Source organism: Jatropha curcas, chromosome 6 (genome assembly GCF_041381405.1).
Source record: "Jatropha curcas cultivar XTBG-Jc1 chromosome 6, XTBG_Jcur_1.0, whole genome shotgun sequence".
NCBI lineage: Eukaryota > Viridiplantae > Streptophyta > Magnoliopsida > Malpighiales > Euphorbiaceae > Jatropha > Jatropha curcas.
Window position 1 is genome coordinate 2,189,750 of NC_143156.1, and position 23,604 is coordinate 2,213,353.

The following is a 23,604-nucleotide window of genomic DNA, read 5'->3' on the forward strand; positions in this document are numbered from 1 at the left end:
GAGCTTGCAGTAGCAGTAACGAAACATAGACGGTTGCATAGAAACAATAAACACCCGCCCAACCCTACAGCTTGCTCAAGAAACGAAGGCAGAGCAACAGAGCACGACGGGAAGAAACACGAGATGGAATTTTTATTATTGGTTTTCTCGAATATAAGGCCTTAGACTACTCTTGGGCCTCACAAACATAAAATAAACAAAAGAAGGTCCAGCTTCTCTTAAACGCACAAGGTATTGTCACACTAGCGTGCTTTTTATCTTTTGCAACATGGCTTGAATACCACGTGTTTGATAAAATGTCTGTGAGAAACTTTTGGTGTTTTTGCGCAGTAAAAACAAGTGGCAATGAGTACAGAGACGCAGAAAAAATCTGGGCCGCCTCAAATTGTTAGATTGGATAAGGCTTTGAAATTGGTAAATCAGACATACATTGAACCCGTTCATTATATGTAATTTGTTTCATTTATTTGTAATTCTTACCCTTTTTTATGCTTCTTATTGCCAATGGAAGGCTGAACAATGGGTTAATAACATGAGCAATTCTGTAGAGGATGAGAAAAAAGAAGTAGAACCAGAGGGTCGACCTAACAGGTTCGTATTGTTATTTCTTAATCTCCGCTATTTCTTCTGTCATGTCATTATAAGCTGTCTGTAATATTTCTGTAGGCTTGGACTTGGCGCGAAAGTTGCTCGTGAATTCAGAGTTGGACCATTAAATGATCCTGTTGAAAGGAAGTTGCATGCCAAATTGGAAGCTGGAAAAAGAAAGGCTGCTAAAAGCATTGAGGAGTCCCTTCCAACTAAAAACGAGGGACGCAATAGCAATGATAATGATGATGATAGTGATGGTGAATTGGAAAGTAGAAATAGTGCATTTGCCAAGAAGAGAGCAGGTCCTCCAACTCCATCTTTACAGTTAAAGAAGAAACAGAAGTAGATGGTAACTTTGTCAAGATCGAATTATTTTGTGTAATATTGATGCTTATTTTTCAATATGAAAATATATGTCAAGACTTGGTAGCATTTGCATTTTCCAATCAAATTGCATAATTTGAGAGGCTACGTTGCTATGTAAGATACAAGTTCATTTGACCTCGAAGAGCTTGTGGTTTTTTGAGTCTGATATCTATATGGAACCACTGCTGCCTGTTTATATATATATATATATATATATATATATATATATTGTAACTTTCTCTGTCATTGCATACCTTAACTTGGGTACTTAACTAAAACCACACATCCTATTGAACTGAAGCTCATCTAATTAGATTATGCCTCATTTTTTATGGTTGTTTATTGGTTCCTATGCAATTTTAGCTGTTGGGGAGAGGATTTGATACTGAAAAGAATTCTTTTTTACTTCCTCTAATTATTCTTGAAATTCATTGTTGAATTTGCTGATGATATTAGATTATCTCTAACCTGTGTTCTCTTAATGATCTTACAAGCTGGTTGTTAATATAATTTACCTTTTGGAAACATCACCCATATCATCCAAAGACAGTTCAAGCACAATTTGACATAGTTGTCTATGTTTTGTAGCCTAATCATGATTTGTCCAAAACATGAGCTAATATTTGTTTATACCCTTCAAAAATAGTAAGTTGATTGGTTGTTTGCTTCCTCTGTGTCTTATCAGATTAGTAAAGTTGTATATATAACAAATGAAAGTGTAGACTGCTTAATCGTGACAACAAATGGAAAAGCCATCCTTTCACATTTTCAAAATTTTAGGACTCTTCTGTTCTGTAACTTGGATGGGAATTTCAGTGCAGTTGCACAATATGATGATTGCACAAACACAGGACGTCTATTCTAAACATGAGGATGAATATGTCCTATCTTTTGCTTTTTGTGGTTGTTATTATCCACCGGAAGACCAATAGTCTGAAATACCACGGTAGAGTGTACAACAGGGGCAACTTTTCTTTTAACTCACCATGTCAGTGAAAATTTTTGTAGTTAAAAAAATTTGAACTTAAAATTTTCTAATTCTCGCATTGTTGAGAAGATTAATCAGATTATATCTGATTAATTTTTTATAGTTGTTCTTTGAGGGGAAAATTCACAAATAATGATACTTACAAATTCACCTACTCATAAAGAAGAGAATTTAACTATGGATTGACACGTGATTTAACAAGATAGAGATGATTTTGATATTTAATTAACCTTCACTTTTGAAAAAAAAAAACAATAAAAAAAATATTTTTTAAATGGCGATCAATTATTTTGTGTGGGTATATGAGTAATTTTCATACGCACAGTATAAGTAATTATTTTCAAAAAAAAAAAAAACGTCACACCTTTTATATTGTGAATTTAATTTTAAAAATTGTTTTTCCTTTGCAAACTAGAATATATTTATTCGGAAAATACAAAATAAATGATGTTAAACTGACAAAGAAATATAAACTAGAAGTAAAGTTTATTCTCAAGATTTAACAAACAAAACAAATTTTTAATTTTATTATTTATGTGAAAAATTATACTTTTGTATGGCTATATAAAAAGTACGCGTGCATTTCATGTACTGGGCCCATGCGGGCTTGCCCCAAAAAAGGTCACTTTTTCAAAGCAAAGGGGTCCAGTGGGCCCTTTGAATTGAGACCAGCAGCCGTTTATATGGTTTGGATTCCGCGTCTACTTTGCCCGTGACACGTGGTCAATTCACACGCGCTTTTACTGGCTACATTCTTCTAAACTGCATACCACGTAAGTCCGCAGCCAAATTAATGACATGTGGCCAGCGCAGACGGTTCTAGGAGTGCCCTTTAAAGTTCGGTGGTGAGTAAGATTGATGGACAGGTGAGTGTTGGAGAGCGAGAGTACATTTTCATTTTTTTACTCTCGCGAGTGACATACAAAGTTCCATAATTTGCTCGTCCCTGCAATAAGACGCCTCGTTAGATGACTTGGCACATTCCGGTTAAAGGACGTGTAATCGTCAAGCTCAAGCGTAGTGGCAGAAGCGGACGTGCCGGTGCTAATAAATGACGAACATGAATGACGATATTACCCTCGTATTTTTAATTAATTCAATCCTAATTCTAATTATCTCCAACAATTTCAACATCAAGACGCAAATCGCAATTAGAGGCACATTAATGGCATTGATTTTCAAATCATACAATATGAGATTCAAAGGTTGAAAATGGAAGGAAAGAAAGTGAGTAAAAATGTACCTATCTAACATTATAATTAAGATGGGTAAAATAGACTTTTTAATTTAAATTTAGTATGTGGCAAGCTGAAGTCTAATTTGATTTCATTTACTTGTTGGAGATAGTAATAAATAGTTTCTACTAATATTCAATAAATCTTTAAATGAAAGTAAAGTTGACATTTTCAATTTCACCAACCAAATTTTGAAAAATAAATCCTCTATTCCTACCTCCATAGTCCCTAGCCCATAGGATTGGAAAATAAGAGTTACGTGCCTGTTTTCCACAAGTTACAACTTACATATTGATTGATTGATTGATTTTTTTTTTTTTTTTTTTTTTTGCAATAATGGATGTAATTTTCATTGTTGAAACTATCGTTGTACAAGTTTTTTTTTTCAGCAAAATAAATTTATTTTTTAGAAACTCATAGAAAAATTTATCAAAATATACCAATAAAAAATTATATATATTAGAGACTCGCTCTGTATTGGGTTGGATCGGGTTAATATATATAAAATAAATAAATAATTACTTTTTAAAGAAAAAATAAGTGATAGGCAAATACAAAATTGATTTGTTGAACCAACGAACTTGCTATTTGTATTGAATGTTTTGAAGAGGCAGCCCCACCCAAATCTCTGCCTGCACCACAGCATTGATCCAACCACCATGGAAGATGGAACCTACCCAGAGTGTAAATAACTTTGTAGCCATGTGCCCTTTTAGCTTAGATATAAAGCTTCATTCCTAACTTTCTAATTAGCATGTTAGGCACATACTTTTGTTATTTTTTAGTTTTTTGGCAATGAACACATTCTTTTGAGGAAGTAGGAGTAAAAACGACATCAACAATGTATTTGCATCTACAAGGATCCTCAAATTTAGGATGTATGATTATTATTTAAATTACTCCATATACATACAAAGGTGATTTGATATGCATGTGATTTCCCTTGAAAATTGAAAGATTGAAGGAGAAAGCAAAAGGAAGTTGCTTAATTTTTTTTGTTTTTACTACTAAGGATGTCTTTCCTTTCTGGCGGACGGAGCCGATTTCATAATTCAATTTTAAAATCATCGGGATGAAATTTAATGCATTTTAATCAGTGAATCCAGCTATTATAAATAAAGGAGGTTATTTATAAACAACAATTTTACAAAGCAAGGAAGTAAACAAACAATGGGAGACCAAAATCATAGTTTGACTCAAATAATTTATACAAGTGGGAAAGAAGTGGTGGTGATGCATGCAATGATGATTCAATATTTTGACATATGAAGCCTTTTTTTTTTTTTTAAATTAAAATCTTTTTTTCACATAATTAAGAAAGGTGAGAAAGATTGGAATCATTATTTGCAATGGCACACTTTCTCAATTTGGTCTCCCATTTCTTTTTTTTTTTTAATTGATTACCTTTGATTGGATATTTGCTTTCTAAAAGAATATTGATTGTAATGATTAAGGTGCCATCTAACATGACTTAGCCAATTGCCTAATAAACTATATGTTCATTTTAAGAACACACTTTGCTTCATTTCTTTTTTTTTTTTTCCCTAATATTTAATATTATTATGAGTTGAGTTTGAACACCATTCTTTGAGAATCCATTTACCAAATATATAAAACAATTATTATGAATGATTATAATGTAAGGAGTTGTATTCCTTTTCAACTTTAGTATAATATATAATATAGACTAGACTTTTAATATGTGTAATTGGGAAAATAAAACCCTTCAAAGACACATTTATGTTATTGTTTTTTAAAATTGAAGGTTCATATCCTTGACTAGTAAGTTTAATGTGGAAGGTGACATTAGTTGTTAAACACATGACATGTTTTATTATTATTATTATTATTGAGAATATAAATTTAAATTTTATGAAAAAAAAAAAAACATATTTAGCTATTAATTGTCCTTGTTATACTAATAAGGTAAATTTGTAGCAACAAAATCAAAGTAATAAGATATCTTAATATATTTATAGAATAAATAAGATTTCTTTTCTATCTTTAGCACATTTCTTTTTTTTTTTTCCCCTAAGCTTCTTTGGTTGTTCCAATTTGAGTATAGTCTAAATGATTACAACTAGGAAAAGACTTGATGCTAATGAGATGTTTCTGTGTATTTAATTACAATGAGATTGTCAAAATTGCCCAAAGGAATAAGTTAGAAGGAAAAAAAGGTAAAATCACCAACTTTCTAGAATAGGTTTTCAATTGAAGCAATTGCCATGAAAGCAAATAGACCTTTTGGGTGAACATAAATAACATTTTTTTTAATTTTTCAAATTACACACTCCCTACTAATCAAATATTTAACATTTGGCACAATAAGACATAGCTAGTGATGAGTGCACGTATGACCTGATAATAATTTTTAATATTTCAAAATTAATTTTTTTAGTGGGTATCTTTAAAAAAGTCATTAACAGACTTTTAACTTAAACAAAACTTACGAGAAAAAAAGAGAAAATTTTGATCTAGTACTTATAATGACTCCAATTATAATAAAAATAATTATTTTTACAAAAATGAATTATAACTTAAATGTTTTTTTTTAGATTTATTAACTGTATAATTTTGAATATTGTTTACAAGACAACTAAACAATAATTATCTTAATTTCATAATTAAGAAAAATAATACTTCTATTTTAGTATTTATTTTCAATTGTAGACCTAAATTTGAATTAGAACTAAAATATTAAATTGAACTGCAATATATAAAAAAATTACAATTGTAATAAGATTAAATTTAAGAGTAAAAAAAAAATCATTAAATCAATTAAAAAAGAAAAAAAGAAGCAAGGGCAATTTAGTCAAAAGAAGCAGGTGGAGCCGAAAGCCGTAACTATGGACGGGGAGGGAGAGTAAAGTGTCCGTTGGAATTCTGATGTGGCAAAGACACGGATAAGAGATACCAACACAACCCAAACACGTCTTCATTACTTACTCTTCAATAAAAACCGAACCTAAAAAACAGACCCAGAGCGAACCTGAACCAAACTCTCTTGCTCATCACAACACGGAGCTTCGAAAACAATAAGAAGAAAAAGCAGAGTCGACGCGACCTTTCCCTTCTAAAAAGCGTTATATACATTAACGCTCTCTGTATTTCTCTTCGCTTTTACTTCATTTTGAATTTAAAATCAGAACCATCAGAAAATTTGATATTCATTTCTTTCTATCTGTCTATGCGTGGTTAGAGAGGGAGTGATTGTTTGAATTGAATTAATTATGGCTACCGGAGTGGAATTGTCGTCGCCGGAGACGAGAAGGGTTCCGGTAGCGCTTGATTTTCCGGTTTCGTTTACTTCTCAGCCAAGAATTCCTAGAAGGCTTCGAAAACGACTGTTTGAGGCTAAGACTCCAAGTACTGTGGAAGAAATCGAAGCTAAACTTAGACATGCCGATCTTCGTAGACAGGTTAATTATGAAAATTTTCGGTTCTTTTAGTTTAATTCTTTTCTTTTAGGATTATATTCTTGTGATCGATTCTTTGAGGATTTTTAAAGTCAGTGAGTTTGTTTGTTGGTTGACAAATTATTGGGAGAAGGGACGATAATATATCTTTTTTAAGTATATAATAATAATAATAATAATAATTACTTGAGAAAATTTTAAATTTTGACTTCACAGCTTAACTAGTTGCTTAGTTAAGTTCTTTTCCCCTAAAAATTATTAATTAAAAAAGAAATGTTCTTTACTTAATTTTTCTCTTCTCCGTCGTCAGAAATCTCGAAAGCTCTCTTTTTTGTATTTCCGTTTGGTGTTATAGAAGTATTTTCGCTTTTTCTGGGTTAATTGTGATGAAATTTTAGTATTTCCCATTGGGTTCCGTTAAATTATCTGAAACCCAGACGAAAAAAAAAAAAAAAAAAGAAGGTTAATTATAGTTCTTCCCTTACCTGCTAAGTTTTCTTTTAACTTTTGGCATCTTTTTTCCGACAAACTTGAGGAGTCTATGGTTCTGGTCTATGAGCAATGAAAGATCTTAATGATTAATTTCAATTGGAAGATCTTTCATCCATCTAGTTCTCTTCTCTTTTGGTTTATTTTTCGCCCTTTTTAAGTATTTTGAAACCTTTTTCTGAATGTAAATATTTCTTGTGTTAGGTGAGGTTAGGGTTGGTGGGAATTTCCCCTTCTTTTTGAATATTTATTTTTCAGTATTTGAGTTTTTCTTCTTTCACGGATCCTTAATGAAGAATATATCTCTCAATATTTTTTAATGATATTTTGTCGTGCTGTTTTTTCACTTTTTCTCTTGTTTTTTATTAATTTGCATCATGGTAACTTCCTTTTGCACTTTACTTTTTAGTCAGGTTCTGTTGAGAATTTTTCTTCAATTCTTTTCTTTGTAGTTATGTTTGACAATACATTTTTAGTTTTATAATTAAAGGTTTCCTCAACACCCATCTGAATTTATCTCTGATGCTCTTCTGGCTTTTTGAGTGCAGCAATTCTATGAGAAGTTGTCAAGTAAGGCAAGAGCAAAGCCGAGAAGCCCCTCCCGGTCTTCATCTCATGAAGAAGACCCCGGACAACGTCTGGAAGCTAAGCTTCAAGCAGCAGAGCAGAAAAGGTAAAGTCTTTGTTTGTTGAATTATCATCAGTGGTTCAAGTTTGTTTAGTGGGTTATTTGATTAGGCTCTTAATAAGAATAATGCTAGAACAAATAGATTTTGTTAATAATGAAATTAGTTTATTGCTGGCATCCAAGTGTCCCACCACGGCATCATTATAGTCGCGTGAGTTATACAGTTTTGTTGGATTAATTGTCTCCTTTAGTAATGGATTATAATGTTTTTTGTTCATTATTTGCTTTTTGTTTTTTGTGTACTTTTTATCATTGTGTCCTTTTTAGATGTCTTTCTCACTTTGTAAGAGGTTTCCAATAATTTATACATTTTCCGATGGTTAATACATGTAATAAGGATCTGTTGCGTGTATTATGGTACCACTGTAGACTTGGTCATGAGTTTAGTTTGCGTACTGATTTGACAGGTTGAGCATTCTGGCGAAGGCTCAAATGCGCCTAGCTAGACTGGATGAGTTGCGTCAGGCAGCAAAAAGTGGGGTAGAAATGCGATTTGCAAAAGAAAGAGAGATGCTTGTTTCAAAAGTAGAATTGCGGGTTCAGCAAGCAGAGGCAAATAGGATGCTTATGCTGAAGGCTTATAGGCAAAGAAGGGCCACCCTAAGGGAGAGAACTTCACAATCATTAATGCGGCGGATGGCTCGGGAGAGCAAATACAAGGAGCGTGTATGTGCTGCAATTCACCAAAAGCGTGCAGCTGCTGAGAGGAAGCGACTGGGATTGCTGGAAGCAGAAAAGGAGAGGGCCTGTGCTAGGGTGTCACAAGTGAGGCGGGTGTCGAAGTCTGTCTCTCACCAACGCGAGATTGAGAGACGAAGGTTGCGGGACCAGTTGGAAAGTCGACTGCAAAGGGTATGGATGTTTTCTGAAGTTTACAACTGTTTTCTCTTACATTCATATCATACCCCTTGATGATGTTTTTGGATGCTTTAATTTTTATTTGAATAATCATAATAATTAGGCTAAGAGGCAAAGAGCAGAATTTTTGAGGCAGAGAGGAAGGAATCATAATTCTGTTAGTGTGAATTGGAGTCGAATGCACAAGCAGGCTGATCTTCTTTCCAGAAAATTAGCAAGGTATATAATTTGCATTTACCATTCTCAATATTTTCATTGACTTGCCAAGTAGTTGGCAAACAATAGTAGCGTATGATTTTTTTTTTTTTTTAAATATTATTCACCTGAATGATATATATATTTGGTGTTATCCTTTCTCTTAGGTGCTGGAGGCAGTTCCTTAGGTCAAGGAAAACTACCTTAGAGTTGGCGAAAAACTATGATGCCTTGAAAATCCGAGAAAGTTCTATCAAGTCAATGCCATTTGAACAGCTTGCTCACTTGATAGAATCTGCTGCTACTCTACAGACTGTGAAGGTTCTGCTTGATCGGCTTGAGAGCCGCTTCATGGTTTCTAGGGCTGTTGCTGGCAATCAATCTACCAGCTTGGATAACATTGATCACCTACTGAAGAGAGTAGCCACCCCAAGGAAAAAGACTACTCCTAGGGCTTCTATGAGGAGCAGGGAGGCAAAGAAAGTAGGTGTCAGAAGTCCAGCTAAGTCATCAAGGTATCCTGTGAGAGTGGTTCTTTGTGCCTACATGATTTTGGGTCATCCAGATGCTGTTTTAAGTGGTCAAGGGGAGCGTGAGATGGCCCTTGCCAAGTCTGCTGTAGAATTTGTTCGACAGTTTGAGTTGTTGATGCGGATTATACTAGATGGCCCTGTACAGAGTTCTGATGAGGAATCAGATTCTGTGTCGCCAAAGCGCTGTACCTTCAGGTCTCAGCTTGCTACTTTTGATAAAGCATGGTGCTCCTACTTAAATTGCTTTGTGGTGTGGAAGGTCAAGGATGCACGGTTATTGGAAGAGGACTTGGTAAGAGCTGCTTGCCAACTTGAGCTCTCTATGATTCAAAAATGCAAGCTGACACCAGGAGGAGATAATGCTACTCTTAGTCATGATATGAAAGCTATTCAGAAACAGGTATATTCAAAAAGTTACCAGATATGCATGGCCTATGCGTGTTTTTGGAATGTAGTGGTGCATCAAATAGCTAAGATAAGATGACAGTACCATTTTAAAAATGAATTTTGGCATTGTTTTTACTTATTTATTATTTTTTTTATTTTTTTTGTCACATTGTTTTAGTTGAGATATTTATTTTAGAGGCATTTGATTGATGCAGGTTACAGAAGATCAAAAGCTTTTGAGGGAAAAAATACAGCACCTGAGTGGAGATGCTGGAATTGAGCGCATGGAACATGCTTTGTCAGAAACACGATTTAAGTACTTCCATGCAAAGGAACATGGAAGTCCAGTAGGAATGACACACTTCCTCTTTCCTAGTACATCTAGCTCCCCAGATGCTCCTGCTGATAGATTAGGTCACAGAAACAATATTGATGAGAGTGTTGGCAAGCCAAGCCATGTAGTTCGCTCCTTATTCAGAGAAGAAGTTGCTTCCTCAAAGAAAGGATTTAGTTTCCCTTTGACTATGAACAGCCATTCTGATGACTGGTTGGGTTCTTCTATTAAGCTGATACCAGAGAATGAATTGGTTGTAAATGAATTTCTGCATGAGCGGCACCATAGCTTTGTTGATCGATTCAATTCGGAGGAAGAAAGCAGTATCAAGGTTTCTCATAATTAATCAACTCTAAGCCTATGGCTCATCCTGAATATGAGAATACTATTGTTTTGTGGTTTATTGGGCTTTAACGCATCACTCTTTGCAGGCAAAGATAAGAGAGACAATGGAGGCAGCCTTTTGGGATGATGTCATGGAATCCATTAAACAGGATGAATGCAGTTATGATCGGGTTGTTGAACTTGTGAGGGAGGTGAGGGATGGAATTATTGAGATGGCTCCAGAAAGCTGGAAAGAAGAGATTGCTGAAGCTGTTGATCTAGACGTTCTCACACAGGTGGCAGCCTTTTTACTATTCCAAATGGTAGAGGAAGTAATGTTATAATCTAATTTTTTCTCTTTCTTTGTACTTCCATTAGGTGTTGAAGTCGGGTACACTGGACATTAATTATCTTGGAAAGGTCCTAGAGTTTGCATTGGGCACTCTGCAAAAGCTCTCTGCTCCAGCCCATGAGGATGAAATGAAAGTCACACATCAGAAATTATTGAAAGAGTTGGCAGAGACATGTGAAACCCAAGACGAGTCAAAGTGTTCCCATGGTGTTGCAATGATCAAGGGTCTACGCTTTGTACTAGAGCAGATCCAGGTGCTATTTTCATTCTATTTTCATGTTTCTATAAGCATTTTGGTTTCAGTCATTGGTTGCTACTGACTTGTTTGTTGGCTTGCCTCTCTCTTTCTTAGTCAAGTACAACAAGCCTTTGAGCTTTTGGGGTCTGACCAAATTTAGATTTATGCATTGTTTAGGCTCTTAAGCAAGAGATAAGTAAAGCACGTGTAAGAATAATGGAGGCTTTGTTGAAGGGACCTGCTGGTCTGGATTACCTTAGAAAAGCTTTTGCCAACCGTTACAGATCTCAGTCTGATGCCCATACATCACTGCCTTTGACCATGCGGTGGCTTTCATCTGTGAGGAATTGCAAAGATCAGGAGTGGAGAGAGCATACCAATTGTCTTTCAGCTTTGATAAGCAATGAAAGCTCATCTGAGGAGTTTCTTCCTTCAACAGCTCTTAGATCTGGTGGAAGCTTTCTGCTCAAAACAAACACCGGTGGAACTGATTCTACTTCATCATCAGTTCCAAATACTACAGGTATGGATATTGAAAATCGAGTTTGATAAGTTCTCAATGTTATATTATATAAATAATAATATGATGCATGACTTAGTTATGTTTGGATCAGATGGTCCGCAACCAGAATGCAATGGTGAAAGAATTGATTTGCTGGTGAGGGTTGTATTACTAAAGTTAGTAAGTGGGGTTTCTGGTCTGACACAAGAAACTTTGCCTGAAACCTTCATGCTTAACCTGCCTCGTTTGAGAGCTGCCCAAGCTCAAATGCAGAAGATCATAGTAATATGTACCAGGCAAGTTTCCTATCTAAAATCACTTGTTATGGTCATTATACTGACATTTTCCATTTTACTGTTTCTATCGCCTTATGCGGGGTAAAATGTAACATATATCAAGTTTAACAACTGATCTGAATTTACTTATATTCAGCCTTCTTGTTTGCCGGCAAACACTCCTGATGGAGCGAATTGTAGCCAGTGGTGCAGACTTGGAAACCATAGTGTCAAAGTGCACCAAGCAACTGCTGGACCTCCTAGACAGTGTAGATGATGTGGGCATTGAAGAGATTGTCGAAATAATAAGTGGATTCTCACAAGAAGGTGACAAAGCTTTAGACCTTGAGAAACTTCAATCAAGGAAGTTAGTGATGGCTCGGATGTTAGCAAGGAGCCTGCAGGCTGGGGACCCTGTTTTTGAAAAGGTCTCTCATGCTGTTTATTTGGCTGCAAGGGGAATTGTACTAGGCGGCAGTGGGCCTCGAGGAAGAAAATTAGCAGAAATGGCCCTCCGACAGGTAGGGGCTGCAATGCTGACTGATAGGGTGGTGGAAACTGCTGAAGTATTGGTGGTAGCAGCCAATGTGTCGGTTGCTGTACATAGGTCATGGTATGTAAATTTGATTGATAACATGTGATGGAATCGTGTGCATGAGGCTGAGGGGAAAGGAAAGGATAAGAAGACATATCTGTACATAGTAGTGATGTGTTTCTGTAAATGAAATAATTGATCAGATTGCACATTCTCCGGTGATTTAAAGTAGAATTTGTTGATTAAGTGGAATAAAAAGTGTAAATAGGTAACAAAAAGATGTTTTCTGTGTTTGTAAATTTGTAGTTTCATTGAATTGCATATCAAGTGGTAGCAGCCAATTTGTCGGTGGCTGTACATAGGTCATGGTATGTGAATTTGATTGATAAAAGAATTTGTTGATTAAGTGGAATAAAACTGTAAATAGGGAACAAAAAGATGTTTCTGTGCCTGTAAATATGTAGTTTCATTGAATTGCATATCAAGTGTCTGCTGTTTACTTCCTATGTTTGGATTGAAGGAAAATATGGGAGGAAAGAGAATTGAGAAGTAAACTTGTTTGGGAATGAAGAGAGTATAGGAAGAAGAGAATTATAAAGAAATATAAATTTTGTACTTTCCGTTGAAGGTTGATTAAAAGGACATTTTATTATTGATAATTAAGCACGAACTAGTTTAACAAAGTACAAATTACCAAATAGAAATTGAACATTAACTAGAAAATTAACAGACCCGACAGCTTAACAATAATCGCCACCACCACGAAGGCGGAGCACAAGGTGGAGAGTTGATTCTTTCTGAATATTATAATCTGCAAGTGTACGGCCATCCTCCAATTGCTTCCCAGCAAAAATAAGCCTCTGCTGATCAGGTGGAATTCCTTCCTTGTCCTGAATTTTAGCCTTTACATTATCAATTGTATCAGAACTCTCCACCTCTAAAGTGATGGTCTTTCCGGTCAATGTCTTAACAAAAATCTGCATTCCACCGCGGAGCCGGAGAACCAGATGCAGAGTGGATTCTTTTTGGATGTTATAATCGGCAAGAGTCCGGCCATCCTCTAGCTGCTTTCCGGCGAAAATCAACCGCTGCTGGTCAGGTGGAATACCTTCCTTGTCTTGAATTTTGGCTTTGACATTATCAATTGTATCTGAGCTTTCCACCTCCAAAGTTATAGTCTTGCCGGTGAGAGTCTTCACAAAAATCTGCATGCCTCCTCTCAGACGAAGAACAAGATGAAGAGTGGATTCCTTTTGTATATTGTAATCGGCGAGGGTACGGCCATCCTCAAGCTGCTTACCGGCGAAAATCAGCCTTTGCTGGTCAGGAGGAATTCCTTCCTTATCCTGAATCTTAGCCTTAACGTTGTCGATTGTGTCGGAGCTCTCGACCTCGAGAGTTATAGTTTTGCCGGTGAGGGTTTTAACAAAGATTTGCATACCGCCGCGGAGACGGAGGACGAGATGGAGCGTGGACTCCTTCTGGATGTTGTAGTCGGCCAACGTGCGTCCATCTTCGAGCTGCTTTCCAGCAAAGATCAATCTCTGTTGGTCGGGTGGAATTCCTTCCTTGTCTTGGATCTTGGCCTTGACATTATCGATAGTATCGGAGCTCTCGACCTCGAGAGTTATGGTCTTGCCGGTGAGAGTTTTCACGAAGATCTGCATATTGGAAAATCGAAAAGACGAGCTTGTTGAAAGATTATTGAGAACAGAGTTTGTAAGATAGAGATGAGGGGAAGAGTGGAAGGTAGCAAGCTTATATAGAAGAGCTTGCTTAGCGTCGAAGGAATTGGAATCCTTGCTGGCAAAGCGAAGGGTAGAGAGAAAGTTCAGCGGTCAACTTTGACGGGAGGAATAGTCAGTTTGGTTGCATTGGTTGTTGGGTTTATTGCCACGAATCATGAATCTCCCACACAATTAATTTCTAGATTATTCTAGTTGGTTTCTTTAATGATCAGAAATACTGCTGCCAAAGTAGAAAATTATTTCGACTTTGTACTTATTTTAATTTAAAAATATAATATTTTTATTTGGTCCTTAAATAAATTTATAAATAGAATTTAGCTAAATTAATCATTTTCTAATATTGTAGTTTGGATGGGTAATTGAGTTTCAATTAAGCCTTTATTAATTATTAAGGCAGTGCAGACCATCTAGTAAAATTTATGGCATTCAGTTACTTCAATCCAATTAGCTCGATTTGGAAGTATTGAAAATGTTTTTATGGCATTTAAATTCAAAATCAAAAATCAAATTAAATTGATTTGAATTCAATTATTTTAAACTAAATAAGCTATTTTAAATTTAAAATAAACTCAGTTAGTTATATACGATAACCAAACTAAAATTTAAAAACCAAATAATTTTATAAATGCAATCCGATTAATAATTAAATTTTAAAATAACTATTCAAACAAAATGAATCGATTTGATTTTTTAATTAGAAACTGAAAAATGCTTATCCTTACCTATCATCAACTAGGCTAACAAAATCAGTATTTAGGATGGCTCACAACCAATCAACAATAAGACTTAGAAATTACTATCTTTATAATACTTGTTACATTTGAAATTACACGTTTTTTAAAAAAATTATTAAATTTAAAATTTCATGTTCCTTGAAAAAATCATTAAATTTATTTAAGTTATAATAAATATTAAGCAAATTAATTATATTATCTTTAATTTAATACTAATTCTTCAAAAAATCATTAAATTAAAGTGAAATTATTAATAATATGCAAAAGATAAATATAAAAAAATTAATTGATTATACTTTAAAACTATAAATGTAATAAACATTTTAAAATAAATTATTTTTTTAAATGTGATAAATACTGTGTAAACGGTACACCAACTGTATCTGGCTTTGCTTTTGCACGATTTACTCTGCAGAAAGCTGCTGTTCTGGGTCTCAGCCCCTCTCAATTACCAACGCAAAAAACTAGGACTTGAACAGTTGGACCTAAGGGTTGGGTCATTGGATTGGAAACCTTCAAAATTTTGTAAAACCAATCTAGTATCTAACTTCAACAAAACTCTGAAAGTTCCATTTTGCTGATTTTACCGTTACATCAATAGACCTGAAAGTAAAAGACAAACGCATACATGCTGTTAGATAAGGCCATTCCAATTTCCAAGAGCAAATGATAATCCGGTAAGCATAGAAGATAACAATTTTATGGACAAAGCCTCTCGTCCTCACCTTGGCCTCTAATGATTCCAATACGTCAATTGCAATAACAACGACAACAATAATAATAATAATAAACAAACAAAATCTAATCTCCTTGCTTACATGATGGAGGTTTACATGATACACAAGGTGAAGGTCGAAAAGAAATATATAGTGAAATCAATGGAGAAAGCGCAGCTGGTTTTTGTTCCTGCCCCTGCTATTGGCCACCTCATATCTACAGTGGAGCTAGCAAAGCTTCTTCTCAATCGCGATCAACGCCTCTCCATCACTGTCCTTCTGATTAAGCTGTCTAATTTCGATGCCAAGATAAATAGCTATGTTCAGTCAGTTGCTGGAGCCTCTAATTCTTTATCTAATCGATTGCGATTCATTGACCTCCCAAAAGACGAACCCGAAATTTTTGATTTCGTTTCTTTAATTGAGAGACAGAAACCCCATGTCAAACAAGTTGTCTCCAACATCACTAAATCCGAGTCCGACTCACCTCGACTCGCCGGGTTCGTTCTTGATATGTTTTGCATGGACGTAATGGATGTCGCCAATGAATTTGGGGTTCCGTCTTACGTTTTCTTTACTTCAAGTGCAGCTTTTCTTGGTTTCATGCTTCACGTGCAGGTGATTCATGATGAACAGAAAGTTGATCCTACCGAGTTGAAGGAATCGGATGGTGTTTTAGCGGTACCGAGTTTCGTAAGCCCATTTCCTGCTAAGGCTATGCCCTCTTGCGTTTTGAGACATAACATTTGGTTAACTCCTTTGCTCCACAACTTTAGGAGGTTTAAGGAAGCTAAAGGTATTATGGTAAATACGGTCTTTGAGCTAGAACCTTGTGCGGTCGAGTCCTTTCATTTCAATGGTAAAAGCCCTCCATAGGCTCCATTGTACCCTGTGGGACCCATTCTGAATGTGGGGTCAGATGAAAGAAATAACAATCATGGAGAGATCATGCAATGGCTTGATAGTCAGCCTCCATCATCAGTATTGTTCCTGTGCTTCGGCAGTGCTGGAAGTTTTAGTAGGGATCAAGTGAAAGAGATTGCCTGTGCACTAGAGCATTGTGGAAATCGATTTTTGTGGTCCCTATGTCGACCCCCACCACCACCAACGGGAACGGGAGAGGTAGAATTTCCAAGTGACTATGAAGACCCCCAAGAAGTCTTGCCTGAGGGATTCTTGAATCGAACGGTTGAGATTGGAAAGGTAATTGGATGGGCTCCACAAACAGCAATTTTAGCTCATCCAACCATAGGAGGATTTGTTTCACACTGTGGATGGAATTCTATACTTGAGAGTATATGGTACGGTGTTCCAATTGCCACGTGGCCATTGTACGCAGAGCAACAGCTTACTGCTTTTCAACTGGTAATTGAATTGGGATTAGCAGGGAAATTAAAATGGATTATAGGATGGAGGATGGCATAATAGTAAATTGCGATGAAATCGAAAGAGGAATAAGGTGTGTGATGGAGCAGGATAGTGAAAAAAGAAAGAAAGTGAAGGAAATGAGTGAAAGTTGTAGAGTAGCTTTAACGGAAGGTGGATCCTCACACGTTTGGTTGGGTTGTTTCGTAAAGGATGGAATGGAAAATATGACATGAAAATGTTGTAAGAATACGTATTTATGCACTCGTGTAAGGACAAAACTACCATTTCATTTTTAATTTAACTGTAAAAATTAATAAAAAGATATATATATATATATATGTGTGTGTGTGTGTGTGTGTGTGTGTGTGTGTGTGTGTGTGTGTGTTTGTGTGTGTGTGTCTTTGCTTGGCCTCCAAGATCTATGAAAAATACCCCCTACCCTATGGAGAACGCACATCTGGTGTTTGTTCCTCACCCCGTTATCGGCCACCTTATATCAACGGTGGAGGTAGCAAGACTTCTCCTCAACCGCGATCAACGCTTCTCAATTTCTTTCCTTATCATGAAGCTGTCTAGTTCTGATTTCAAGATTAACAATTACATTCAATCATTTACAGCCTCCAATGCTTTACCCAGTCGCATCCAATTCATTGATCTGCCCAAAGACGAAGCCCAAATATCTGATTTTACTTCTTTCATTCAGAGACAAAAACCCCATGTCAAAGATGTTGTTTCTAAGATCATCCAGTCCAAGTCCGATTCACCTCGACTCGCCGGGTTCGTTCTTGATATGTGTTGTGCGGAAATGATAGATGTGGCCAATGAATTTGGCGTTCCGTCTTATATCTACTTCACTTCAAGTGCAGCTTTCCTTGGATTCTCGCTTCACGTGCAGTCGATTCATGACGAACAGAAAGTTGATCCTGCTGAGTTGATGAACCCGGGAGCCGAGTTAGCAATCTCGTGTTTGGCAAACCCATTTCCTGCTAAGGCTATGCCTTATGCTCTGTTGCGCAAAGAGTGGCTTGATTCCTGGCTTGACTATGTAAGAAGGTTTAAGGAAGCCAAGGGTATTATGGTGAATACGTTCCTTGAGCTGGAATCATATGCGGTCGAGTCTTTTTCTTCTGATGGTAAAACCCCTAAGGTGTACCCAGTGGGACCCATTTTGAATGTAGGGTCAGATGAAGACAGCAACAAACAACAAGAAATCATGCAATGGCTTGATACTCAGCCTCCAACGTCAGTTGTGTTCCTGTGCTTTGGGAGCATGGGAAGTTTTAATGTGGATCAAGTGAAAGAGATTGCCTGTGCGGTGGAGCACAGTGGTCATCGATTCCTGTGGTCCCTACGTCGACCATCATCAAATGTTGATCTTTTTGAACCTCCAAGTGATTATGCAAATCTCCAAGAGGTATTACCCGAAGGATTCTTAGATCGAACGGTTGGAATTGGAAGAGTAATTGGATGGGCTCAACAGGAGGCTATCTTAGCCCATCCAGCAGTAGGAGGATTTGTTTCACATTGCGGGTGGAATTCTGTGTTGGAGAGCATATGGTATGGTGTTCCAATTGCCACGTGGCCTATGTATTCAGAGCAGCAAGTTATTGCTTTTGAAATGGTGATCGAGTTACAATTAGCTGTGGAAATTAAAATGGACTATAGGATGGGTAGTGAAGTAATTGTGAGCAGTGATGAAATTGAGAGAGGGATAAGGTGTGTGATGGAGCATGATAGTGAAAGAAGAAAGAAAGTGAAGAAAATGAGTGAAAAGTGTAGAATGGCTCTAAAAGATGGTGGATCTTCATTCATTTCCTTAGGATTTATGATAAAAGATGTGATGGACAACATGGTATAAGATATTTATTTTCTTTTAGGATAAAAATAAGATATATATGTTTTTTTATTTTATTTTCTTTTCCTTTCTTTTTTAATTTATGTATTAAGAATTTTTTTTTGAAAATAAAAATTGTACCTTCAAAAGAAGGATAGTGTATTGGGCATTAAATTTGGTCTAATCGCATTAAAATATCCCAAATTTTATAAGTTTTTATAATTTCATTCTATTTTAATTTCCTTATCCATTTTATCTCAATTTTGATTTTGTAGCATAACTCTCAAACTGCAATTAAAGATGAAATTGAAAATAAAAAGTATTTTTATCATTTATAAAGTGTAGTATCTTATTGTTAAACAATTAAAAAAATTAACAATGAAAAATTAAATTTTAAATGACTTTTGAATGTTAAATTATATTCATTGTAGTGCATTTATAGATTTATAAATACAATATTCAAAAGCTGTACTGGATTTGTTGAAAGCTGAAGCAAGTAATGCAAAACTCTCTGTAATTCCCATAGTTGGGATGGGAGGTGTTGGAAAGACGACTCTTACTCAACTTATCTATAGTGATGGTATTTTGCAATTTGATTTGAAAGCTTGGGTTTCCATTGGTGAAGATTTTGATGGTTATAGGGTATCTGAAACAATTCTCAAGGAGGAGGGTGGTGGTGATGCTAAAGATTTCAGTTCAGTTCAGGAGAAGCTAAAGGAGAAGTTGTTTGGAAAGAAGTTTCTGATCAGTTTAGATGATGTTTGGACAGAGGACTATGAAAAATGGACTTGTTTTCGTGCTCCTTTTGTATTTGGGGCACCTGGAAGTACACTTATTGTGACAAGTCGTAGCAGAGAAGTTGCAAGGATAATGGGAACTGTTCATGCTCATGCTCTTGAGGAGTTATTCTTCACCGATTGCTTGTCTGTATTTGCTCAGCATGCACTGGGAGCGAAAAATTTTGACCAACACTTGGATTTGGAAGAAATGGGAAAAGAAATTGTTAGAAGATGTAAAGGACTCCCCTTGGCAGCTAAGGCCCTTGGGGGTCTGTTGCGAGGTAAGCCGAATACTACTGAGTGGCAGAATGTGTTAAAGAGTGAGATTTGAAATTTTTCCGTGGAGAAATACGTTTTCAATTGGGTGATAAATTGGAGGGCAAAGTCATGTGCAAAGGCTCGCCATTCTTCATTTTTCCGTAATCATTATGATATCGCACAAAGGTTTGAAATTTTTTACAAAATGAGGAGATTGCGAACTTTATTAGCAATACCCATTTCTCCAAACAAGTACTTTTTTGCCTCTGATTTCTTAAGTAGAAAGGTACTGCATGATTTGATGCCAAAATTAAAATGCTTAAGGACATTATATTAAGTGGCTATCAGGTAGAGGAGTTGCCAATTTCTGTTGGTGTCTTAAAGCATTTGCTCTACTTGAACTTGTCTCACACCGGAATTTCCAAGTTACCTGAATCATTGTGTAAGCTCATCAACTTGCAAATATTGCTATTGCGTGGGTGCAAGAATCTGGTGGAGTTACCTACAGGCATACATAATCTAATAAATCTGTTGTGCCTTGACATTAGAGGTAAGGATAGTTTGAAAGAAATGCCACTACAATTTAGTAGCTTAACAAATCTTTGTAAATTACCCAAGTTCTTTGTAGGTAAAGGTGCTGGGCTTGGGATATACAAGTTGATGAAAATTTCTCCTTTACACAGGCAACTTTGTATTTCTGGTCTGCAAAATTTGGTGGATATTCGAGATGCAGAAATTGCAAATTTAAAGCAAAAGGAAGGCCTCAAGGAATTGGAGTTACAATGGATTGATGATGAAGTCAATAGTCCAAGGAATGTAAATGATGAATTTCAAGTTCTGAATGCACTACAGCCTCATCAAAATATATCAAGCCTTTCAATTCAATCATTTGGTGGATTGGAATTCCCATTGTGGATAGGGAATCCCATATTTACTAGTATGGTACAACTCAAGCCCTGCAATTGTCATAAAGTCACATCATTACCACCACTTGGACGATTACCATCTCTCAAAGAGTTCAGCATTCAACGAATGGATGGATTGCAAGAGGTGGGTGTTGAGTTTTATGAGGATAGTTCATGTTTTGCTTGCTTGGAGATACTATGCATAAGAGATATGTCTGAGTGGGAGCAGTGGTCTTGGTCTGAGAGCCTCAATGAAGCAGATACAAAGCAATTCCCTAAGCTGCATAAGCTACAGATTTCAAATTGCCCAAAATTGGTTGAAAAGTTGCCCAACTACCTTCCTTCACTTAAAAGTCTTGATCTTTTCCATTGCCCACAGTTAGTTGATTTACCAAAAGTGCTTCCATCTCTTACTTGGTTTTCTATTAATAATGGTAATCCCTGCCATGCTCCAGTGAAAAATGGAAGAAATGCGTCAAATATCAGCTACCTCACTTTCTTAAATATTGAGTGTATATCGGGCCTTGTAAGTTTACCTGAAGCATTTATACAGGCATTGGTGGCACTCAAAAATTTATACATCAACTATTGCCATGAACTGCCATACTTATGGCGAGATGGAACTAATTTAGACAATCTCTTCTGTCTTGAGACATCAGAGATTACTAGTTGTCGTCAACTTGTCTCTTTAGTGGAGGGAGAGGAAGGTCTTCTTCCTTGCAATCTTAAAGTTGTAAGAATAAAGATGTGTGATAACTTCAAGAAGCTACCAAATGGGTTCACTGCTTGATATCTCTCAGAGTTTTGGAACTCGCTTGGTGTAGTAAACTTGTGTCTTTTCCAGACAAAGGTTTGCCAACGGTCTTGAGGTACTGGAAATTAATGGATATCCTTCTTCTCCACATTTCCTAGTTCACTTAAGAGTCTTATGCTTCTGAGTTTTACATCACAAGTATTAGAGTCACTTCACAATGGGCTACCTCATCTCACATATTTACAAATATGCAGCCTCTCTGAATTCCCTGAAAGGGGATTATCCATCCCTGGACTTGAAACTTTAACAATTCGGCGGTGTGAAGAATTGAGGTATCTTCCTAATCAGATGCAAAACCTCAAGTCTCTTCGGGCATTGTACATAGATGGGTGTCCTCTTCTAGAGTCATTTCCAGTAAGCGGATTGCCTATCCCTACTCTTACCAGTTCAAGAATTGAAAAATGCAACAAGTTGAAGTCACTACCCAATCAGATTCAAAACCTCACCTTCCTTCAACTGTTGGCGATATATTATCGTTAAGCTCTGGTTTCTTTTCCAGAAGGGGGTTTGCCTCACAGCCTAACTGACCTCTCAGTCGTAAGATGCAACAATTGGACACAACCAATATCAGAATGGGGACTCCCAGACTCGACACTCTTAGAGAATTAACAATCGAAGGTCCAAATCCAAGTACAGATATGATTCTTTCTTTTCCTGATAATGATGGCCTGCTGCCCTCTTCATTGACCTCTGTCAAAATCGAGCAATTCAGGAATCTGCGATCCATATCTAGAGGCATACAAAGCCTGACATCTCTTCCGGAGCTGCTTATTTTGAAATGCTCTGAATTAAAGTCTTTGCCGGAGGAGGGTCTTCCGGCCACACCTAACTCCTACAGATTGGGGAATGTCCGATTATGGAACGACGGTGTTCAGAAAATAAAGGAGACCTTTGGACCACCATTGCTCCCGTACCCTTCACCTGGGTATTATTCCTCATTTCCTTTATTCTCAAAAAGTATGGCTTCCAAATAATTATTTTTAACTTTTGCTTTAGATGATATAACTATTTTATTGAATAAATTGTTTATTAATAATAAATAGTATTTTAATTAAACGTAAATCTATAATTAATCCATCTTAAATTTGAAAACAATAAATTATCCTCTATTTTAATTGGTTAAAAAATAAAATAAAAAGAATTATTATTTTGAAGATTTTTTTTATTGACTATATCGGTTTTTTTATTTAAATCAGACTCCTATTCTACTAATTAAGGGATATAATTACATTAAAAAAAATTTTAATGATGTTATGATTTTGATTAAGTAAAAAATAAAAAATAAAAATATTTTATTTGAAAATTTTTAGTTTGATTTGTATATTGGTCTTTTACTTAAATTCAAATTTTATTCTATTAAGAAATAGGAATATAATTTGATTTGCTACACAATTTTGATTGGCTGAAAAAGAAAATTATTTAAAATAGGTAGTATTTAATGTAGAATTAAGATATGTGGAAAACATCTTGTATAGCATGTAGAATAAGGATTGCAAATAAATAAAATTAGATATATTCTTGTTCGTTAATTTCAATTATCCAATCTATATATATATATATATATATATTTGTTGATTTTTGTTTGCAGGCTTGGTTTCTTTAAATTTGTCAATTGGTTAAACTCCAGCTCTCAATTTTATTAATGTTCATAGGGTATGGAATTCTATCTCTTGATGGTCTCTCTATTATAATCCATACGTAAATTTTGCAGCTTGATTAGTATTTTTTTTTTTTTTGGCAATTTTTTTACTATTCTTTTTCTTGATCATGAAGGTAATTATTTTGATTTTAATCTGTCAATACAAGTTTATTAGTTTCTTAAGATAATTCATATTTGAACATAACCTTTTTTACCTTTAATACTTCTCTTGAAATAATTAATTTTATGTAGTTCATGATTGGGTGAAGTTAGTTACTATTATGATTTGATAAATTCTAGTCAAATAATCTTATTTACACACGTTTTGCTTTTCTTTTTTTTAATGCATACAAAATAAGAATTGCTAAGAGCAATGAAATATTCACCCTCCCATCCACTTGTGCTAGTGAAAAATAGAATAGAGTATTGGGATTCTATTTCCCATTCCTCTCCATATAGAGTCTATTCAGGAAAAATTAGTTGTCTTAAAAACTATTAGTTGT

At 35.6% G+C, this 23,604-nt stretch overlaps 4 protein-coding genes and 2 pseudogenes across 5 annotated transcripts; 5 read left to right on the plus strand and 1 right to left on the minus strand.

Annotated features, from left to right (window-relative positions):
- The first annotated feature begins 91 nt into the window (after positions 1 to 91).
- LOC105633343 (uncharacterized) lies at positions 92 to 1,123 on the plus strand. The gene is made up of 4 exons (XM_012215921.3): positions 92 to 231; positions 331 to 414; positions 512 to 591; positions 667 to 1,123. Exons 2-4 carry the CDS (start codon positions 346 to 348, stop codon positions 935 to 937), a joined length of 420 nt encoding a protein of 139 aa, XP_012071311.1. The 5' UTR covers positions 92 to 231; positions 331 to 345; the 3' UTR covers positions 938 to 1,123.
- A 5,018-nt stretch (positions 1,124 to 6,141) lies between these two features.
- Positions 6,142 to 12,584, plus strand: LOC105633342 (T-complex protein 11). Of its 2 annotated transcripts, none has more exons than XM_089722809.1 (11): positions 6,142 to 6,599; positions 7,634 to 7,758; positions 8,181 to 8,625; positions 8,735 to 8,850; positions 8,994 to 9,759; positions 9,962 to 10,411; positions 10,512 to 10,700; positions 10,783 to 11,010; positions 11,172 to 11,517; positions 11,594 to 11,792; positions 11,929 to 12,584. In XM_089722809.1, the coding sequence occupies exons 1-11, from the start codon at positions 6,411 to 6,413 to the stop codon at positions 12,410 to 12,412; spliced, it is 3,537 nt and encodes a 1,178-aa protein (XP_089578935.1). In that variant the 5' UTR covers positions 6,142 to 6,410; the 3' UTR covers positions 12,413 to 12,584. The 2 variants fall into 2 exon arrangements, with proteins under 2 accessions (XP_089578935.1, XP_012071310.1); XM_012215920.4 differs by having other exon boundaries at positions 6,143 to 6,599; positions 11,609 to 11,792.
- A 351-nt stretch (positions 12,585 to 12,935) lies between these two features.
- On the minus strand, positions 12,936 to 14,049 carry LOC105633341 (polyubiquitin). Its single transcript, XM_012215917.4, has one exon. The coding sequence runs from the start codon at positions 13,971 to 13,973 to the stop codon at positions 13,047 to 13,049; it is 927 nt and encodes a 308-aa protein (XP_012071307.1). The 5' UTR covers positions 13,974 to 14,049; the 3' UTR covers positions 12,936 to 13,046.
- A 1,451-nt stretch (positions 14,050 to 15,500) lies between these two features.
- Positions 15,501 to 17,108, plus strand: LOC105633339 (anthocyanidin 3-O-glucosyltransferase 1-like; annotated as a pseudogene).
- Positions 17,109 to 17,165: 57 nt separating this feature from the next.
- LOC105633337 (anthocyanidin 3-O-glucosyltransferase 2) lies at positions 17,166 to 18,928 on the plus strand. Its single transcript, XM_012215916.4, has one exon. The coding sequence runs from the start codon at positions 17,210 to 17,212 to the stop codon at positions 18,728 to 18,730; it is 1,521 nt and encodes a 506-aa protein (XP_012071306.2). The 5' UTR covers positions 17,166 to 17,209; the 3' UTR covers positions 18,731 to 18,928.
- A 78-nt stretch (positions 18,929 to 19,006) lies between these two features.
- Positions 19,007 to 23,017, plus strand: LOC149495237 (putative disease resistance protein At3g14460; annotated as a pseudogene).
- The last annotated feature ends 587 nt before the right edge of the window (positions 23,018 to 23,604 follow it).